This window comes from Podarcis vaucheri, assembly GCF_965113315.1.
Source record: "Podarcis vaucheri genome assembly, chromosome: 3".
Lineage (NCBI taxonomy): Eukaryota > Metazoa > Chordata > Lepidosauria > Squamata > Lacertidae > Podarcis > Podarcis vaucheri.
In genome coordinates, this window is record NC_138761.1 from 65,738,956 (window position 1) to 65,761,348 (window position 22,393).

The 22,393-nt window shown below is 42.2% G+C and overlaps 1 protein-coding gene across 1 annotated transcript in view; it reads left to right on the forward strand.

The window, feature by feature from the left end:
* Positions 1–333: 333 nt before the first annotated feature.
* The window catches only part of LOC309528707 (uncharacterized protein), a gene marked incomplete at its 5' end in the record, with an annotated part of 120,563 nt that continues 98,503 nt past the window's right edge, over positions 334–22,393 (forward strand). Inside the window, 5 exons of the mRNA XM_082216304.1 lie at positions 334–506; positions 1,098–1,189; positions 5,270–5,322; positions 9,706–10,456; positions 12,256–12,416. Coding sequence (XP_082072430.1) covers positions 334–506; positions 1,098–1,189; positions 5,270–5,322; positions 9,706–10,456; positions 12,256–12,416 — 1,230 coding nt within the window. The remainder of the gene's footprint in view (positions 507–1,097; positions 1,190–5,269; positions 5,323–9,705; positions 10,457–12,255; positions 12,417–22,393) is intronic.

Genomic DNA, 22,393 nt, shown 5'->3' on the forward strand with positions numbered 1-22,393 from the left:
GTGTGTTGTGACTCAACACTGGGAGCAAGAGCAGTTCATTACTGGGACCAATTACTTAGGGTGATGGTGGGCTCTCGATCTTCAAATACATGCAGGACAGCCACATGTTGGACATGTTCTAGCTCTAGATTTTCTGCACTGAGCAGTGGGGTTGAATAGATGGCCTAGGCCGCCTCCACCTCCATGTTCCTAGGCCAGGGGTGCACAACCTGCAGCCCTCCAAATGTTTCTGGACTACAACTTCCATCAGCCCCAGCCAGCACAGCCAGTGATCAGGGATGATGTAAGGTGTAGTCCAACACCATCTGGAGGGCCACAGCTTGTTCCAGACAGATGCTCCAGGCCATAATCTACAAAATATCTACCATACAGCAGCTTGTTTTGCAGCATGGTAATGCTTTCAGACACCACACCGTGGCATCATTTTATCATGTGATAACAAGAATTGAAGCTGTGGTCACAGCCCTGCAGTATCTGAAAGGGTCCGTGGAAATGTTTGCCTTTAGGTAATACATTTAAAGCACATTTAAACATTGTACATGATCTATGAAGTGAGCATTGACTGAGTGATAATTTATTTCCATGTGATGAATATACTAAATGAATATTAAAATCAGAAAATGCTTGGCACAGCCTATTTTAAACTCACAACGGTGGTGACCACTGCCAAAAGGTTGCTGTATTCCTCCTAACAGGATTGCTCCTGTTCAGAGATGCTTTTCTCTGGGATACTGTAAGATGTTTGGGGATCCAGGAAGCCACTTCACTCTTCCTCCTGTTTTCCCATTTTTCTTTTCCAATAGACACTCAACATCCCATGGGTCTTTTGATGTTTGAAGGTGTCCAGTTCTTATTGGGCTTTGTGGGAGCTGCCCTCTTTAGGGTTGTTGCGGTTTTTTAAATCATCACTGCTGCAATATTTGAGGTTATCTCAAGCATGCTTAATACCACTTGAGATCCTTTCTGGTTTAATTTCCATCAGCACAGGAGTACTGTATGTGCTATTAGAAGGAGTGATTGTCATAGGGGAGTGGGATAGGTCCGTTTCATAGGATCTGGGAAGTGATCTTTCTATAATATCCCTTCTTGCTTTATAGCTTTCATCATGAGAAGCCAGTACGCACTGGTGGAGGGTACACATACTTTAGCAAAAAGACATCGGCATCTCCACTTCAAGAAGGTTACCTGAGTGAGTAATAACAACTTTAAACAAATGACATGGAAATTACAACATCATTTCATAGGTTGTGCTTGCTCCACACTCCATCAACTGACCTGGGCTCAGTTCCTGTCATTTGCATCAATTCACTGTTCCATCACAATGATCAGCTTTTCCTGGGTCAAGTTATTTGTTCATCCAGCCCCACATTCCATGCCCTGCCCAGCAGCAGCCAGTCTTAGGCATGGACCTTTACCATCATCACCTGCTACATGACCCTTTTAACTGGAGATTAGATGCTGGGTATTGAGTCTCACACCTTCTGCATGCAAACTGTCTGCTCTAGTCTCTCCAGCAAAACGCCACCAGAAAAGCAGCCCGCAAATCCTCTAAACCCTGGTGCTTTGTGGAAGCCTAATCCACAGTGTAAGCCAAAATCCAATTCCAGATACCACATTAGTTACCGCACTGTGGTGCCCACATCTATGTTAGCTCCTGCAATCTCCAAGCTCACACAGTTCTAGCTCTCCCCAGGGCTCAGTACTTCCCAGCCTTGAAAACCCCCCATATACATTCATAGCTGACAGGGACCTTCTGCTGACTATAGGAGTTAAAATGGATTTTTTTTACCCATGAGGGCTAGAAACTTCTCGTTATGACTGACATTAGGAAAACCGATTAAGCCAAAGAGTGAAGCACCCTGCTGAGACACTCATCTGCAAAAACTACCAGGCTTATGAGGCAGGGACTTTTCTGCAGTAGCTCCTCATTTTTAATGATGTTAGGCAGGCCCTGTCTCTGAACTCTTTTAAACACACTTAAAAAACAAAACACCTCCATTGGTCTTTGTGGGTTAAATTTTGGTGCTGAGTAACATGTGCTATTTGTTCTGTGCTGGTTTTGTATTTTATTTCGAGAATTTACTTAGCTTTTGATGCTTTTAACGTTTTATTGTATATCCTTCCTAAGTGTGGGGCAGTTTGGCCTGAGAAATGGCATAGGAGCCCCTGAGAGATACTCTTTGCACATTCAGTAAACAGACATGGAGGGTGACACCACAGCAGCATCCTCCAACCTCATACATTCATTATGGCATTTGCAGAAAACCTCAGCTGCACTGGAGTTCTTCCCATAGACCATGCATTCGTAGAAAGATTTCTATCATGCTGCAATGCAGCATCTTCACACAGACAGACAGATGTGTCTTCCTTGAGCATGTAAATAATGTCTTTTAAGAACCTTATAATAAAAGCAGATGAGGTGCTTGGTATTTTAAGGAAATGTCCTTGGTGGAATGAACAAATAAAACTTGCAGTCGCCAAGACCAGGGATGCTTCCAAAAAGCCCTGCAACTAGCCACATTTTCTCGCAAGTCCTACTCCAAAATGTCCTAAAGCAACCAGTATATACTTCTAGTTCCTCACAGCATTGTGAATACCATTATGACTTCAAATTGACTAGAGAGGATGGTCTGTTTGCTGTATACAAACCATAAAAACATCCAGCCAGTTCTCAGCTGATGAAATTGTTCCACTCATCAACCTTATGCATTGGCACTCAGGCTACTTAAAGAAGGTTACATCTGTGCCTTCAGACTCAAGCTTTGCTTGTTATAATAAGTGTCTTCTTACTAGCTCATAGAGGTGAGGACTTTTGAAATCACCATCTATCAGATAAAAAATGTAAGAAACCCTTTCCCTGCTATTTATATTAAAAAAGAATCCTCTGCATTTTTTCATGCTCATGGGATTGAATTCCTCATGGCTTTGGATTGTAACAGCTATATTTTCACTTTCTGTGGATATTTTAGTAGTATGTCAGACTTTGATGGTGTTTCAGGCTGAGTCATCATTAAAAGTCAAAACATTTTTGTGGCCTCATATCAATGGACAGTTACTATAGTGCACACACTAAAAACATTATCTCTTTGAGCAATGCGGGGTTAGATATGTTATTTTGAGCTACACATGTATTTTTTTATTTACTATGTGTGCTTTGTTTATCCATCATAACTTTTAATTACTGTTACACTCTGTCATATCTTTTTTTAAAAAGCAACGCCAACACAAGTTGTTTGTTTGCATTAGCTGAAGTGACATAAAACAGACTCTCAGACCTAGACATTTCTTTCAAAATTCCTCTCCCACTTTTGATGTCTTCACAGAAGTATTTAGACCACTGCCGTCCATCACCTCACGACCTCTTGCAATTGCCTCCAAATGAAATTATCTTCCCTTAATCCAAAAAGGAGGTTGTGGTTACCATAGCTGACCTCCCACTGCTAGGCCCAACTCTCTTGCGGTATTTATTTCAAGCTTTCTTAGCTCTCGTACCTGGAGTGGGAAGGGCCAGTCCGGAGTTTTAACTGGCATATTTTAAAAGTCTTGTCTATTATGTAGTATTTATGAGAGGAAGTAGAGTTGGACATTCCTGCTGCCCGTACGGTGTAAGAACACTATGTACCTTTTGCCACTAGAACATGTAAATGCAGACGGTTATTTAACAGAAGACACACATACCTCATGCCTTTACATCTGAAGGGAGATGCCAGAGGAATGTAAACTTTTATTTGGAGCAAGCCTTCAGGTGGAGGATTGCCATATGCCACACAAGGAAATTCCAGCCTACCCTCTAAAAATTATACTGGGGAGGAAAACTATGAATAGAAAGTTTGTACAGTGTAATGAACATGGAGCAAGTACATCACTAGGGATTGGATGGTGGCATGCAAGACTGAAAACACATACTTTGGATCACATCATGTTTTCAAAATTATACTGAGAAGACAACAAACAAACATTTTAATGTGTCATTGAAGTGTCTGAAATACCTTCAGGGAAGAGGCATTTTATTGTCTGGGGGGGGGGGAATTCTTCAAGCATTTCAGAACATAGTGGATGGCTTTTCATAAAGGAATAACCCCCCGCCCTCTGTTAGAATTGTGTTGTGTTGTCCATTCATGGAAACAAACCACATTTTCTCTGAAATGTAACAACTGAGCTGGTTTCATGATTGTAGGCTGAACCATTAATAAACCTTTGGTAAACTTATAGCACTACCTTTGGTATACTGTCAAGATGTAGAATCTAGCCTTTCTGTACATCCTTCACAACTGAATGCTGAGATCAAATTTTGAATTAAAATTGAAAGATTTCATTCACATTTTGAATGTTTAGAATTAATTGCTTCTCTCAGCAAAATGCATTTAAGTATCTTGTTACACAGACCTTGCTCGCTATCAATCATCTCTTGTTGGTATTTTAGAAACAATGAATATGGACTGGTGGCAACCCATCCTGGCTAAGCTCTACACCTATATAAATAATATAGCTCAAATGCCAGCTGGTTGGAAATTGAACATCATCGTGCCAATCTACAAAAAAAGAGATAAAACCCTCCCCCAAAACTACCGCCCCATTAGCTTGCTGGATATCCCCTCCAAACTCTATGCTCACCATCTGCTCACCAAAATAACAATGCAATGCTTCTCTGAAAGCCAATTCAAACATTTCACCTTCCCACAAGTAGACCACAATACCTTTGACCACCACTGCCAAAAGAAAACTTTCCATAAGACCATCCCCCATATAGGCTATAACATTTGAAAACTGCTCACAGTTTAACTGTTGTTGCTGGTGTAAAGGCAGCTCTTGTAGTTGGGACCATCCCATGGGGATACTGATTCCAGACATTCTGGCCTTTCAGTAGGTCACCACCATGCATAAACATTTTTGGGAGCTTCTGTGGTGAGGGATTGTAGCCTTTGAATTGGTCTTCAAATAATATCATTTGACAAGTTCCCTCATCTGAGCAGCCAATCAAATCTGCTAACAGGTCATAAATATTATCCCGAGCAAAAGAATTGTACTAAAACTGAACTTCCAGAAGAAGAATATCATGACCTGCTGACAGAACAATCACCTCAGATAATTCCCTTTGACGTGAAACTAGGTCAGTTTTCTGGGAACTGTGCTCCCAGAATGAAACTGTGCCATCCCAGTCATTGGTAAGCAGGCGTAAATCATTTGCTTCGCAGCTGCTGTACTTGAAGGAATGCTGCTTTTGTGTTTCCCATACATTTATTATTACTTGATATGTATTCCCCCTCAGAAACATATGGGATTCCTGAAGATGATCCAGAATCTCTGACATTGCCTATACAGGTCTGTTCAATTGCAGTTTTATCATTCTGTATATGGGGGTGGTTCGTGTTTGAGCATATTTCTCTAACTACAGATGGTAGTGATTCAAAATATAAGCCAGCTGATTAACATTTTACACATGTACCACATGCTGTTTGATTTTTGCAGAAATGTTGCGTGTATATGGTAGCTGTTAGAAAATACACTAAACAAGAAAATCAGCAGCACAACTGACCATTCCAGATGCCTTGGTTCAGTGGCTGGAATGGTGATAGGTACCAAGGAGAAGGTGCAAAATGGAGGCAGGCTGGCAGGGAACTGGTCCAAAGGAGGAAAAAGACAACTTGATAGTCTTCCACATTCTTTTAATAAACTGCCTATGTTGAGCTACAGCAGGCAAGGAAGCACTGGCACAGGGGCTGATTTATTTTGATTGCACCCTATTTTATGGTCTTACTATTTGCATGTTATTGATTGTTTTAATGTTTTGAATTGCGTATTTACATACTTGCATAGTACAGTGGTACCTCGGGTTACATACGCTTCAGGTTGCATACGGTTCAGGTTACAGACTCTGCTAACCCAGAAATATTACCTCAGGTTAAGAACTTTGTTTCAGGATGAGAACAGAAATCGTGCTATGGTGGCGCAGCGGCAGTGGGAGGCCCCATTAGCTAAAGTGATGCTTCGGGTTAAGAACAGTTTCAGGTTAAGAACAGACCTCCAGAATGAATTAAGTTCTTAACCCGAAGTACCACTGTACGTGGTTTAGTTTACCTGCTTATCTTTGCTGCCTTGTGAGGATTTCCCCCCCCCCCAAAAAATAGGATATAAATTTATTAAACCAATAAAATAAAAGGTATCTTCTAATTTCAATAAGCAATGCAACTAACCATGCCTGAGAGCATTCCGATCTGTACTGTTAGCACCCCAGCTTGAACTGCTTATGGTTCCTTCCTTCAGAAAGCGGCCCTGTGGTGCAGAGAGTAAGGAATCTCCATCTGGCAGTTGAATGGGCTCTTCTGCTTCAAGTCTCATGATGCCTAACGCCATGACCCTTATGGGATAAATTAACAAATACTCATAAAGGAACGTAAGAGCCATATTGGACCCTTGAAACAAGGGAGAAAAAGTGCTTCTTCTGTTTGTGTAGGAGGTCTACAGCTGATCCACCTTTCTTTCTTCACGTGGACATATGTGCACAGTCTCTTTTAGCTCTGGAATCACCCTGGAGGGGAGATGAAGAAGCTCCAGTTTCAGAATTCTGAAACAAGCAATGGAAGACTAAATGTAACTTGCTTGTTGTTCTTCTCTGCAGCACTTCCCCACCACACCCCAATGTCTTTAGAATATCTAGAGCCACTTGGACTTTGGCACTGCACACTTTTCTTGGTCACTTTGGAAATAATAATCAGTTTGAATGCCATTTCCCTGGTCCCAGATTCTGCCAATTAACTCGCTGTGATTCTTTTTTTAACACCAGCCACAAATATTTAAAGCTTCCGAGATTTCCCCTTGTAAATAATCCGACCCTCATTTTCAGTCGCTGCCTCTCACTCCGTGTACACACAGGAGGAGGAGACAAGGACATGCTGTGGTTGCCAGGATTCAGGGTTTGCTGTGAAATTTTAACATTCTGTTGTGAGCCATGTTGATATGCCGCATGTGCATAAGTCAGGTGGCACTGGTAACAACCTGAACTATTTCACTTGCCTCTGCAAGTGACGCATATGCATTGTACACAACATTTTAAAAAAATGTATAGATTGGAGTACAGCTCATAGTATTGTAGGACTGTTTGATCACATGCTCATTTGAGGAATGCAAATAGCTGAAACTAAACCAAGGCATAACCTGACCATCTTTAATGCACTGAAACATATTTGAAGCATTTTGGCCCAGCAGCTAGAAGCTCAACCTTTTTAACACTGATTGTCCCATCAACATCTGTCTTTTTTAAAAAATAAAACTCTCTAACACTCTCTCTCTCTCTCTCTCTCTCCACCATACCTTAATCTAATATCTAAAATTTGCATATCACATGCTAGCTTTACAACAGCTTCCTGTCTATTAAAGCTTTAATTGGGAATTCTTCAGTAGTGTCACTGTTAGAAACAGTGGGCAACAGCCCCAGAAAACATAACTTCCAAATAGGGACGGCTAAGGATGAATAAGGTGAGTTGGGGACTGCTAGCACTGGAAGCAGAAATCTGTTTATCCACGAGCTTGGTACCAGTTCACATGGCTTGCATTTCAGCTTCCCACATCGCCATGGCAAGGCAAGTTATCTTGGCTTGGACAAATGGTGCTCTGTCATTTTTTTGGAACTAGTGCATCTTCAGAGAGCAAATGCTGCCAAACAGGACAGTGTCCCATCAAATTCCATTTCATCTCCTAGATTATAGTGATCTTATTGAGGAGTGCATTTTGCCATGCCGGAAAGAAATTTAGGCATTCACTGACTGGCCACTAGAGTGTTTTTGTGTTTGGGGGATAGTTCTTCCTTTCCCCTACTCTTCTTCAACAGCTCCACTGCTTTTTAGGACAGCAAGACAATTGGCAGAAGAACATTTTCATAAACACCCTTTTCCAGACACTCATCCATCTCTGGAAAATAGTTGTAAAGCGGGCACATCACACCCACACCTTACACACACACACACACACAGAGAGAGAGAGAGAGAGAGAGAGAGCACAGTGCTCAAAGGGCAGCTTGTTTCTCTCCTCATGGGATGCAATTTCTATTCACGCTGACAGTTTACAGATTACTTGTGGTTTACTGCTGCCATGACTCTTCTTGTTGTTAGGTAGCTTCATTAGCACTGGAAGAAACGGACAGTAGCCTCTTGCTCTTTGTCCTGGAAACTCTGAAAGATGCAGTCTTGAGAATTCTAGCATTTACTGCTTGAAATTGTTGTGAACTCCCTTTTCAAAAACAGAGTCCTTCTGACTTCCTCACCCAAAGCAAGGAATTGTGGGGTACTTCTTCCTCAGCATGGGAGTTTAAGCATAACACAAAGAATCTGATCTCTGTGAGACAAGGGGGTTAAGTGGCTCCCAGTGGTACACTGAAGTAGCTGAGACTGTCGTAAGGGAGGCCTGTGGCAACAGTCAGATAGAGTCTCAGCGGACGATGGGCTAAGTGAATGCATGAATCTGTGTGTTTTAATTGTCCTATGGGGAAGGGAAGGGTTGCAGAGGATTGTAGAATGAAGCTTGCATGCCACGCAGTGGCAAGGGTGCTGTTTGCAGTGGGAGGATGCTTACTACAGCATGACTTATGTTTACTACAGCATGCCTTATATGTGTCACAAAATTCATCGGTTCGTCCTTAACTGAAGTTTGTACAGATATAGGCTTGGATCCTAAGATAAGTATATGGAAGAAAGTTCATGGGAAGAAGGGGGGAATCCTAAACCACCCCCACTACCTCTAAGCTGCCTTTGCCCCCTTAAAAGCCTCTCCAGAGGATATGGGGCTCACCCTGAACTCTGTATAATGGGCATGGGGCTTGCTGGGGGAGAGGGAATTACCAAAATGGGGGGCTCTGTTCAGATTTGGGGATTGCACCCCATCCCACACTGTATATAGGACAGCACACCCAACCATGCAGAATTTTCAGGAGGCACAAGGAGAAAAGATGGTGGGAATGTTCTTTCCATGAATTTCATTCTGTTCACTTATTTTTGGAGCTGAGCCATAATAAACAGCTGGGAAGGGAAAGCAAGGGGACACAGGTGAAACACAGGGATAAGAGGGGCTGGGGGCTGTTTCGATTTGCATGTAACTGTCCCTAAGGGTATGCTTGCACAGGTTTAGTTTGCACATAATACCAAGCCATAGTTTATTAGAGGTACTCTTAAAAGTGTAGCAAATTGTCCATGTCTTGGTTTAGTTGTAATAAGATTTAGCATCACTGGAGGGTCACTACTGGGATTTTCTGACCCAGGAAGCAAAATAGTCTTTTCCCCATCTCTTGTAGCTTTAACAGCATATTCCAAAGTATCCCTACTGATTTTTATGGGTTTGTTTAAAGCAAGCAATTTGAGCTTTGCTGCCCTGTTGTGTTGCACTGTTTGGCATTTCTCTCAACTCTGAGCCTCAAGCCACCCATGGAGCTAGCTAACAGTGCCGCTGTTTATGATGTATGGGCACTGCTGTTTATGATCTCTTTTCCCTTGCCAGCTCTGAAAGGAAGTAGGAATAAATTTGTGGGAAAGATTGTACATTGTCCATACTTACACATACTTGAATTAATTCCCCATTTTTAATAAGAATAAGAATAATCTGTTTGAGTCACTATTTGGGATGAAACTTGATTTGTACTGGACTAATTAATTCTCCCAGGATTATCTTAAGAAGAGATGGCTAAAGTGTGACCTGTCTTTGGGTTTTCTTTTTCAGCAGCTCCTGCGTCTGGCTGCAGAAACCGACCTACTCCAACACATGAAAAGACTTGCTTCCTGTACTATGGTACATAAAACTCAGGACATGCTTGGTTTGGAATTGCTCAAAGAGTTTTTAGAATATGACTGTGGGATTCAGCAGGAATGCATCATAGAAGGTCCAAATGTCAGTAAAGTTGTGGAAGAAGCTCAACGGAGGTCTATCGTGGATCATTCTGAGCCATTAAACCCACAACGCATCCAGTCAGTAGAGAATTCAGCTGTGCTTCTAAGGTTGTTGAGAAGTTGCCAGGTCAAAGGAGGAGATGCAGCAGCTGTCATCGAGTTCCTTAGAAAGACTCTAGTCAATAAATGGCCTGATGGAGAGAAGGCAACTCAAGAAACTTCCAACAAGGAGCAACAGATTGATGATGGGTGCTGGTTTGTTTTTCACAGGATATGTCTACCAGAGCCTTTTCAGAAGAACTTGGATAAGGGCAAAAGAGGATTTGAGCAATCCCATTTCAAAGATCTAAGATGTGCAGAAGAACAAGAAAATAAAGGAAATAAACTGTCAACTGTTTTCAACTCCATAATGATGTTACCTAAACTTCTTCGTGAAGAAGAGGAAAAAATGCTGCTCCAGTCTTTAGAAAATATGTCCAGAGGAGAGAGAACAGTATATCTCAAACAACACGGTCTTTTACAGAACAGCCCCCACAACCCATTCATTCCAGGACTAAGTGAAAGACCTCGTGGTCTTTGGACAGGTAGCTTGCCTTTCAGTCTTATAAATTTTTTTAAAATACACGCTTTAATCTCACCCCCCCCCCTTTTAAATACCTACAGCAGCATCTGTCATTTGGCAAATTTTGGAGAACTCGGCAAGCCTTTCCTTACCAAAGGAAGTTGGCAACCATGATGAATGTGCCTTTTAAGGTCAAATCAACCTTGCATTTGTAGTGAACCATTAAAAATCTTACAAAGGCATTTTGTTTAAAGTACTTACACGCTGTCTTTCAGGACTAAGCCTCCCAAGGTAGTGTCTGTAAGGTAACTCATTTCACATAGATAATCGAGCCTCATATACACATAGCAGGAACACTGAGCTCCCAAATGATTCACAGAGCAAACCACTTGGCAATGCTTCCAGTTCAGATCCCCGGTGACCTTCCTTTTACCCATCCAGCTGGAATGCAAAATCCTGGCATGCAAAGATGGGATTGTTGCTTTGTGCCTGCAAGTGAATAGAAGACATAAATGGCCAGTTAGCAGTCTGAGAAAGAGATGTCACTGCTGTGACCTTACTCTATACGAGGCTTCTTCAACCTCGGTCCTCCAGATGTTTTTGGCCTACAACTCCCATGATCCCTAGCTAGCAGGACCAGTGGTCAGGGATGCAGGGAATTGTAGTCTCAAAACATCTGGAGGGCCAAGGCTGAGGAAGCCTGCTCTATACTACCAAGTCTGACAAGTCTTTCAAGCCATGTGGACTTTGAGCCTGCAGGGCGCTGAGGCATTTCATGTGTTTGCTGACATCTCTTATGCATAGAATTTTGGCACTGACTACCATCCTGACCATTCAAAATTTCACTTTCACAAGTGGGACCTGTAACAAAGCATTGCCGTGTGGTGTAATGTGGGAGCGAGTTATCCAAGCCCTCTTCCGGGAAAATCCATTCCGTTCCTCATTCATTCCCCCTTCTGCCATACTCTTCCATTTTACCACCTCTCAACATTGGTCAGGGACGCAGGTGGCGCTGTGGGTAAAAGCCTCAGCGCCTAGGGCTTGCCGATCGAAAGGTCGGCGGTTCGAATCCCTGCGGCGGGCTGCGCTCCCGTTGTTCGGTCCCAGCGCCTGCCAACCTAGCAGTTCGAAAGCACCCCCGGGTGCAAGTAGATAAATAGGGACTGCTTACAAGCGGGAAGGTAAACGGCGTTTCCGTGTGCGGCTCTGGTTCGCCAGAGCAGCGATGTCACGCTGGCCATGTGACCCGGAAGTGTCTTCGGACAGCGCTGGCCCACGGCCTCTTGAGTGAGATGGGCGCACAACCCTAGAGTCTGGCAAGACTGGCCCGTACGGGCAGGGGTACCTTTACCTTTACAACATTGGTCAGCATTCTGTGGTCACTGAGCATGATTTTTCTTTATTGGACTATGTTTAGGGTTTCCCCCCTGAACTTTTGCTCCTTTAAGTTTTTGGTACTTCTGCAAACCTTGGGGTTTCCTTAGGCATGCTGATACCTCCATCTTGTCAGTGGTAATAAGGATCTACAGTCAAGTAATGAATTCACGCTTTGCAAACACCAAGTATGCATAAGCAGATGTTGGTGAACTACAATTTCCATCATCCCTGACCATTGGTCATGCTTGCTAGCAACATCTGGAGGGCCGAAGTTTCCCCACCCCTGGCATAAATGAGAATAGTGTGTTCAGGGGAAAACCCTTTCTCAGTGAGAATTTAATACATGTAGAACGCTCACTGTATATAAGCCATTACATGTTTTTCCTTGTGTTTTAAGAATGCTGTCGAAAATCCATCTCTCTCCCTCATTTCCATATCTAACAGAGCCTAAAGCCTTTAAAGTACAACACAAGAAAATCTTCACAAGGCCTGTGTCTCCTTTCTCTAACGATCGTATGTACAACATCAAATCTCTGAAGGAAAACTTCCACGTGTATAAGAGTGAGAAAGAGCCAACACAGTTCGTCCAGGTCAAGTTACTTCAGGTACAGGAATATTATCTTAAGTTCCCCCTGAGTTAAAGTGAGATCTTCTGTAAAAACAAATAGCAGAAGTAGATTGCTTGATTTCATGCTTGAAATTTAAAAAGAAATACATTTCCTTTATATATATATATATATATATATATATATATATATATATATATATATATATTTGCTTTCGTAGATTTTCACGGGTACAGGAATGCAGGTTTTGGTGTCTTCGGGTGTCTTCCCGTGTAAGAGTCGGGGTGTCTGTGCGACGTTTCGACGAGGTCTCACTCGTCATCTTCAGGCTGGTGCTTTCGGCTTCTTGTTACTGGAACAGAGCAGAATCTGGTGTTTGAGTTCCTATAAATACTGTGGAGGGGTGTGGTGTATAGCCTCCAACGTTCTGGGCAGAGAGGAAGTTCCTAGATTAGTGTGCCTTTTCTTCTTTTGTTCCTTAATTACTTGAGGGATATCTTGGGTGATTTCATGAGTGATATTCTGAATACCACTGGGTGGGTCATTAAGTGTAGATTAGTTGCTAAAGCTTTCGTGTCTTGACCTCTTGAGCTTGTGAAGAGTTTTTCTGAGAAGATGGCTGTGCTGCATTTAGTTGTGCTCTGGCTTGGCTTCGTGTATAGGGGCGAGCTGTGGTTTTGTGCCTTGTGCCAGCCAGATCTGTGTAGGGATGGCAGGGGGGTGCAGCATCCGGAGGTGCCACTATAGTTTGGCTACTGGATGGAGTCTGTAATATGTCTGTGGAGAGGGTCTGGGTTTGGGTCTGGTGTGGTTGATTGGTGACGGCGTTCTGTGTGCCTCTGGTTCTGGTGTCGGTTTTTGTGGGGAGGGCTAATTTCCAGATGTCTGGCAGGCGGGACGTGTCGTCACGCTTGTTCATGTTGTGAGGGTGTTTCTCTATCTCGATGGCTTCCATGATTATTCTCTTGTGGTGATGTTCCATGTTAAAGAGCAATTTGGAATCTGCAAAATTAATTTCGTGTCCTGTTTCTTTCATGTGTTGGAAAAGAGAGGAAGTTTTTTCTTCTTTTTTGACGGCATTCTTGTGTTCTGCGATACGTGCATTTATTCGTCTGTTTGTTTGTCCAATGTACGTGGCTGGGCAGACTTTGCAGGGTATTTCATAGACCCCTTGGTTTTCCAGCTGGATTTTGTCTTTTGGGTTTCTGAGGATATTGGCTATTTTTTGGTTGGTGCAGAAGGCTGTTTTGATATTGTGTTTATGGAGGATTTTGCTGATTTTGTCTGTAGTGCCCTTGATATAAGGAAGGAGGGCCATGCCATTGTTTTCTTCTGTGTCTTGGTTTTTGGGGGGTGTTTCTTTTTGGATTAGCTTCGTAACCCTGTTTTTCTGGTATCCATTGGCGATTAACACATTTGAGAGATTCTGTAACTCAGTTGTCAAGTGGTCTTTGTCAGCCAGGCGTTTGGTTCTGGAGATGAGAGTCTTGGCTACGGAGTTTATTTGTGCAGGGTGGTGGTGTGATTGTGCATGTAAGTAGCGGTTGGTGTGTGTTTTTTTCCGGTAGATAGTGTGTCCTAGGGAGCCATCAGGTTTTTTGTAGATTAGGACGTCAAGAAAGGGGAGTTGGTTGTTGTCTTCTATTTCCATAGTGAATTGTATTTTGGGGTGTAGGCTGTTGAGATGTGTGAGGAAGCTATCTAGTTTTTCTTTCCCGTGTGGCCAAATTACAAAGGTGTCGTCAACATATCTGAGCCAAAGTTTGGGTTTGTGTTCTGACTTGTCTAAAGCATTGGTTTCAAAGTGTTCCATGTACAAATTTGCGATGACCGGTGAGAGGGGTGATCCCATAGGTGCTCCTTCTATCTGTTTGTATCTTTGTCCATTGTGGATGAAGTACGTGTTGGTTAGGCAGTGGTTGGTCAGGTCCAGGATGTATTTGGGGGGGTTGTATTTGTTTTGAATGGCTGTCAAGGCTTCATTAATGGGCACTTGAGTGAAGAGAGATACAACATCGAAGCTCACAAGTAGGTCATCGGGATGTAGGTATTGTTTCTTTATTGTTTCTATGAACTGGAAGGAGTTAGTAACGTGTGAAGCGATGGATTCTGCATAGGGCTGAAGTTGCTTAGCGAGAAATTTAGCGAGATTTTGTAGAGGTGAGCCTATGTAGAGGTGAGCCTATGTAGAGGTGGAAGCCATCGAGATAGAGAAACACCCTCACAACATGAACAAGCGTGACGACACGTCCCGCCTGCCAGACATCTGGAAATTAGCCCTCCCCACAAAAACCGACACCAGAACCAGAGGCACACAGAACGCCGTCACCAATCAACCACACCAGACCCAAACCCAGACCCTCTCCACAGACATATTACAGACTCCATCCAGTAGCCAAACTATAGTGGCACCTCCGGATGCTGCACCCCCCTGCCATCCCTACACAGATCTGGCTGGCACAAGGCACAAAACCACAGCTCGCCCCTATACACGAAGCCAAGCCAGAGCACAACTAAATGCAGCACAGCCATCTTCTCAGAAAAACTCTTCACAAGCTCAAGAGGTCAAGACACGAAAGCTTTAGCAACTAATCTACACTTAATGACCCACCCAGTGGTATTCAGAATATCACTCATGAAATCACCCAAGATATCCCTCAAGTAATTAAGGAACAAAAGAAGAAAAGGCACACTAATCTAGGAACTTCCTCTCTGCCCAGAACGTTGGAGGCTATACACCACACCCCTCCACAGTATTTATAGGAACTCAAACACCAGATTCTGCTCTGTTCCAGTAACAAGAAGCCGAAAGCACCAGCCTGAAGATGACGAGTGAGACCTCGTCGAAACGTCGCACAGACACCCCGACTCTTACACGGGAAGACACCCGAAGACACCAAAACCTGCATATATATATATATATATATATATATATATATATATATATATGATTACTTCTCAGCATATTATCTGTACATAAAAAAAATTCCCCATATTCAGACATATACAACCCATAACTTTTAAAAGTTCATTTACATAAGGAGTAGGGAACCTTTTTCTCCTGCCAAGGACTGCATTATATAATAATAATAATAATAATAATAATAATAATAATAATTGTTATTGTTATTATTATTTATACCCTTACCATCTAGCTGGGTTTCCCCAGCCACTCTTAGAGGTAAACTGGCACTTTATTTCAGTGGTGTTGGGATCAGAGCCAGAAGTGGGTGGAGTTTGCCTCATTAATGCCCCTCCTCTTTCTGCAACCTCATCACTTTCTCTAGTTATTTGTACCCCATATCTCCCTTCCAGCCCCTGCTCTCTCCTCCCTCTCTCTCCCCTGCAACCCTGTTTTTCTCTTTCTCTTGTGTGCCACCCCATCTCTTTGATGCTACAGGTGATGAATGTGACCCAGATCTGACAGAATCTTGTAGGATTTTGGAAAGGCTGCCAGAATTTTTCAGCAAGATTCCAAACATGTGATGCCAAAGAAAATTTGACCTAGATTCTACTTAGATTAATATCGGCGATAGCACTAAGTGCGTGTGTTTTTCTACATGGGCACATTCTTCAAATCACTCAGTGCTGACCTACACTTAATAGCCATAGTCCAGAGAGCAACTTTAGGTATGCTGTAGGGTTTAAGCATGCCCAATGGGATTTTCTGGGGTTTTTATTATTATTGAAGAGCAGGCCTGCATGCAATATAGTACACAAACTGCTTTTGAAAGCATCCTTAGTTTCACAAACATTGTGTTCCATAAGGCATGTTGGCTGCTGTTTGAAAAACATAAGCTCAAGCCCTCTTTTGGCACACAGCACTAGTTGTACTGTTCTTTGGATCCTGGCCACTATGTTGAGCAGAAGAAGATGAAGAAGACAGATGCAAATCAAAGGATTATAACCCCACTCCATAAACATTCCAAGCAAAGCTCGAAAAAACGTTCAGGGAGCATTCAGGTTCTTTCACTTCTCAGTCCTTGGGGGAATCAAAATATCACATAACATGGATTCTGTTCAGTGTTTTTCGCTCCAACAGACATTTCCTTTGTAGGTGTTTAGGAACCAGCTTACCAGTGGGAAAGAAATAACTCTTTGAAGAGGACTCTGCTTACACAGTTACTTATTCACTTTCAGTTCAACTCATCTTCCCACAAAAATAACAAAGATGGGAATGCATTGAGGTAGGCTGCCTTTCATCCCAGCTGGTGTTGGCAAAACATAGGTATTTTCACCTGATTTCAACAGATTTTTATCTGTCATTTCACTGCTCATGTGGGTGGTCTGTCCTTCTGAGAATATGATGGACACCTAGTTTTTGAAAAAGCCCTCGTGGCCTCAAGAGTCAGGTACCTTTTTTAAAAAAAATGCCCATATTATGCTGTTAACTGTTGGTAGTGTGCCAAGACATCGTTAGAAACTTCCAAGCAGTGATGAATATACTGTAGAGTCCAGATCAACCTCTCCCTGAACAAAAACAAATGAAAAAATTCTTGTAAATCTCCAGCAAGCCACATCAGTGATGCCCTCGCCACATCAAGACCTCATAAACATCTTGCAAACAACATGTGGACCACATTAATTATGCGCGTGTAATATTAGATATCTGAAGCATGCATCCTGTTTCTTTTGCAATGTGCCAGCCATGCTCATGGCATCCAGAAACCACCTGCAAACCACATCAGCTAAAATTAATCATGCAACCTACATAGCTGTGGATTTCCAGCTTATAAGAGACATTTTTGCTAAACAGCAGTTTATCAGTTGGGTGGGTTAGTTTCTGGCTGCAGGTAACAAAAAGTAAAATTTAAATTGATCAGGGAAGCTTGCAGTCTATAACAAGAAGGCATGTCGGTAACAAACAAACAAAAATGGATTTCCTAGCAGCATAGTGGAGTAACACAAAATAGAATTCTATATACATTTGTAATCCAAGAAACTTTCAATCTTCATATGCACATTCAAAATCTGAAGATGTGGCTGGTTCTTTTTCAGCAACGTTCATTTAACTTTTATTTATGTTATAAAGTACAGTACTTAAAATTGTTTGGTACAAAATCCATTACTTGAGATGCAGGCAAATGTATCTTGTAACAAGGATACAACCACCAGCATAACTGCAACCTAGATTGAGAAGGACTCAAAGTATTACATGGTATCTTCAACAAAGTGCATGGAAGTTTGATGCTGAGGCATATAAAATAGTAGGTGGATTTCATGAAACAGTTGCTGTCTCAGACTGCCTATCCTTTCCTGATTCTACAGGCCATGGTTCTGCCTGGCTGAACTAATAGGAATGAATGTGGCTGGCTGTGATTTGTGAATATTAGGTGTGTCCAACCAGCCTGTTTAACATTCAGGAAAGTGCTGTCTGGAAATACACGTAGGTCACCAGTATCACAGATAATGTACACAACAAGTGCCCTGCTGAACTAATTTGGATCATGTCAAACCACTAGACAAGTAGTCCTGCCCTAAAATATCTCCCCGTTAGGAAGTTTATTTTGCTGTGGCTCCTGTCTCGCTCATTAGGTGTTTTGGAAGGAGGTCTAATGCACTACATTATCACTGATGTGGCTTGCATGTGTTTTTCCAGTAATTTTCCCCAACTGTTTGCATTCAGCACTGGACCTGATTGGAGTTCCTTTTTCCTTTACCACAGTGATACTTAGCATGACTAGAGGACTGTAGCCAACACTTTGATTGGTGAATGCCATGGCTTCCCACCCCTCCTAGCCACGTAATCACCAGACTGTGGGCCGAAACCTCTTATTTATTTGGTACCCTGCTCAAAAATCCAAGATTCCCATGGTTACTCAAAATAGAGAATGTAAACCATCAAAACAAAAGACAAGCCATTAAAGCATAACTGATAAAGCAGTGTTGAAATCAATTGGCCCTTTTTTGCCACCTGGCGTCAGACAATCTTCCCTAGAGATAGAACATTCCAGAGCCAAAGTGCCACTACAGAGAAGGATCTGTCTTCAGGGATGACCTTACTTTCAGGAAAAGGGCAGACCTTAACCCCCCCCCTCCTCCTCCTTCTTCTTCCCAACCTTTCCCCAACTTTTCTTGTCTGTCTGCCTTCTATGTGGCACACACTTGCCCATCTCTCTCTGTTCCTCACAGGCCTTTCCTTTTTCTTCTTCTCTCTGGCTGCCCAGTTGGCTTTCTAAAAATTTTTGTGCAAGCTCTGTTCTCTCCCCCCCCACACACACAGATGCTTCTGACTCTTTGCTTCCTGTACTTCTGCCAGTCTAATACACACACCGTTTGCAGTGAGGCTTCCATCAGTACAAGCCCAGGAACTAAGAAATGGCTTAGATGGAAGGGGGCTTGGTAAAAATATGGAAAATAATTGTTTGTTTGTTTGTTTGTTTTTACTGAATTTATATACCCCCATACCCAGAGGTCTCAGGGTGGTTCAATATTAAGCTCTATTTTTGCAGATGAGCCACAGAGCTGCAAATCTGGTACAAAACATTGTCAAGAGATCCACACTTCTTTATGCATGATTTGTTTTTGAAATATTTGTTGCTGCTCTCAATGGCCTACAGTATATGATAAAATAATGTGGATGGTAATAGGTCTGGCTGTCTCAATTCACTGGGCATTCAGTTCTGGTTTGGGAACTATTTTTGGAAGCCAAATGTCCAATGGGGCTTCCGTGGCTTCTGATTGGCTGCAGGAGCTTCCAGAAGCCAATCAGAAGCCGCACTTTGGTTTTTGAACGTTTTGAAAGTCGAACGGACGTCCGGAACAGATTCCGTTTGACTTCCAAGGTACGACTGTATCGTAAAACAAATTGCAGGATACTTATTGTTTTGGATTAAAAACCCAACACTGATGAAGAAGAAGAGTTTGGATTTGATATCCGGCTTTATCACTACCCTAAGGAGTCTCAAAGCGGCTCACAATCTCCTTTCCCTTCACCCCCCACAACAAACACTCTGTGAGGTGAGTGAGGCTGAGAGACTTCAGAGAAGTGTGACTAGCCCAAGGTCACCCAGCAGCTGCATGTGGAGGAGTGGGGAAGCAAACCCAGTTCACTAGATTACGAGTTCACCGCTCCTAACCACTACACCACACTGGCTCTCACTGGAAACTCAGCAAGTGCGCAGTAAATGGTGGTGTGACTGCAGCCTCATAAACACTGTCTAATCCCAATATTGCAAGGTCTCTGTAAAACAAATGTAGTCTTTGGCTAATTATGATGTTCCTCTTCCATTGCTAAAGCAAATGTTTGAAACTAGAGTTTGAAGTTCTTATTGTCTCACTCAACTAAGTATCAAATACAAAAACTTGCCACCCTCATAAATAAGTATATAGGATTGAGTAACATCTCCTGGGATACCACAGTGTCCTGTACAATGATATTACATTGCCACTGTCAGTAGATATATTGGTCTAAATGTTTTAATACCGGATTGTAAGCTGAAGATAAGTGCTCCCGCCTTTCAACTATCAAATTTCCTGCTGTTGTTGGAAGGTAATGGATGCTGGAATATTAATGGGCTGTGCTTGCGTGAACATGGAAAAAGGATCCTCCCTTTTTGGTATTTCAGTGCTTACCCAGTGTACTCTGCCATATTCTATGCTGTACCAACTGTGGGAACTATTGTGTTGGCCCAAATACTTCAAATGCTTTAGTTAGTTCTCTGATTTCATGTTTGGCAGAACAAAGTGGATAAAATTCTTCTCTTATTTCTTCACTACAGTTTGAAAGTGTGCTTTCCCTGTCTTCAGAAACATAATACCTGTGCCAGGGTCCCAATATGTCTCTGCCTACCAAAACATCTTAGCCTGGTTATTTCTGATGGGGAGGTATTTTTTGTTCTATACAGGTTTTAAAGAAGATGTTGCAGCATTTCGAGATTCACATCTCACTGTACAAAATCCTTTGCTCCACTCTGGAGGCCACCCTGTGCTTTAACGGATCTCCCCCCTCCTTTTATGAGTTTATTTCATGATAGACGCCCACCTTGCCATCCTGCTCTATACACTGGAACGCAGTAGGTCATTTAAAAGAGAGAGGGGTTTGGTTAATCACAGTACTGCCTAGAACCATGCAGAATTTAGCTGAAAACTTTGACACCCCACAATCTTCAGTGTATATTGACTGTTCAAGGAAAAGCATTCCACACAAGCTCAGAGGAAGTTGTTACCTTTGTTATTTCCCCTGTTTTCCAGGAATGAGTCTTGGCAGACAAAGTATTTTATCGGTGAACCTGGCTCAGATTATGGCCCCAGTGTTCTGCACCTGACTACCTCAGGGAAAATATGCTAATCAGAATTTAATATTCTATTAAAATTTTGCTTTCCATTCTAAAATCCATTCTTCCCGCCCTCTGTCATTTATCAGATTTGTGGCTGAGAGTGTCTGCAAATTACTAGATATCCACACTACTCATTTATGCCTCTATATTGCATGATAATATGGAAAAACCTGTTCCAAAATCATTGCAGGCAGCCTTACACTTGAGTGCCTGGTCCTTGAAGTCTAGCTTCCCTTTGTTGTTGTTGTTTAGTCGTTTAGTTGTGTCGGACTCTTTGTGACCCTATGGACCAGAGCATGCCAGGCACTCCTGTCTTCCACTGCCTCCCGCAGTTTCGTCAAATTCATGTTGGTTTCGAGAACACTGTGCAACCATCTCATCCTCTGTCTTCCCCTTCTCCTTCCTCTTTCCCAACATCAGGGTCTTTTCCAGGGACACTGTAATGTGCTTTCCTAGATGCTGTAAGGTTTTTTTTTATTCTATTTTTACAGATGTGCCACAAAATACCTGAACAAAGCTCATGGACCACAATTTGGTAACCTCTGGGCTAAAACTTGGATAGCTAACATTATGTCCTCCAGATGCTATAATTCTCATCAGCCCCAGTTAGCATGGCCTATGGTCAGCGATGATGGGAGTTGTAGTCCAGCAACATCTTGAGGGCGCCATATTGGCTACTCCTGATCTATAGGCAGAATAGCAATGGGAAAACACCGAATAGCATTTGAGCCAGTGCTCTTGCAAGGAACTTATTAAAACTATTTTTTATTATGTTGCATATAGTTTCCCACCGAGAAATTTATTAGCACCATAATAGCGGAAGCATTTTGTGGTAATGGAGAACAAAACATGAAAAGAAAATAACATGAAAATGAGCCAACAAGTTTCTTTAGGATGATTAGTCACAAACAATAGAGACCATGCTTTCATTCCACCTCCCTCCACCGAACGCAGCTGTGAGCAGAATTAGTGATTGTTCTTTCAAAGTTCTGTGGAATTGTAAAAAGTGACAAAGTTGTTGCACTTGTTTGGAAGGCAATCAGAAGGAAAATGGATGACACATTGCTACCATGTGTCTAAATCTAATCCAAGTTTCAGCTTAAGCTATTGCCAGTTAAAAGATTAATGGAAATTCTGCAAAACAGAAATTGTCCTTAAAATGTATACTGGAGTCTTGCATTGCTTGGCTTTAGGTTCATTTTCCTACTTCAGCTTCTATGCACTTTCAGATACTTAAAATGGAGAGCAGGTTGCTTTCTTTAAAATGTGACTGCAATTAAGATAGCTATATGCGAGTTTCATGCAATCAGGTGATGGTGTAAGAAGACAGATTCTTTAAAAGAGCAAAGTGTATCAAGAACATGCGCGTGGTTTTATAAAAAAACCTTTATCCTCTACAGCTAATTTGTAATTATTTCACAATTCTTATCTATTATACACCAACAGACAGCACAACTGCTGGAAGATAACATTTGACGTTCTCAGTATGGCATATTAACATGCAACCTGAATTTGTTATATTGCTGCAGGCCACCCCAATCTCCAAACAGGGTGAGATTCCAGGGATTCCAGGGTTTGGTTTCCTTGGAATAAGGGATAGCAGAGACTGTGGTGTCTTTAGGATATATGGTTTATTTACACAACCTGACCCTATGATGGAGGGTTTTGGTTCTTATTTTTACATAGTAATTTATATTGTTTTTCTATATTGTAATTTTGTTTTGTGAACCTCCTTGA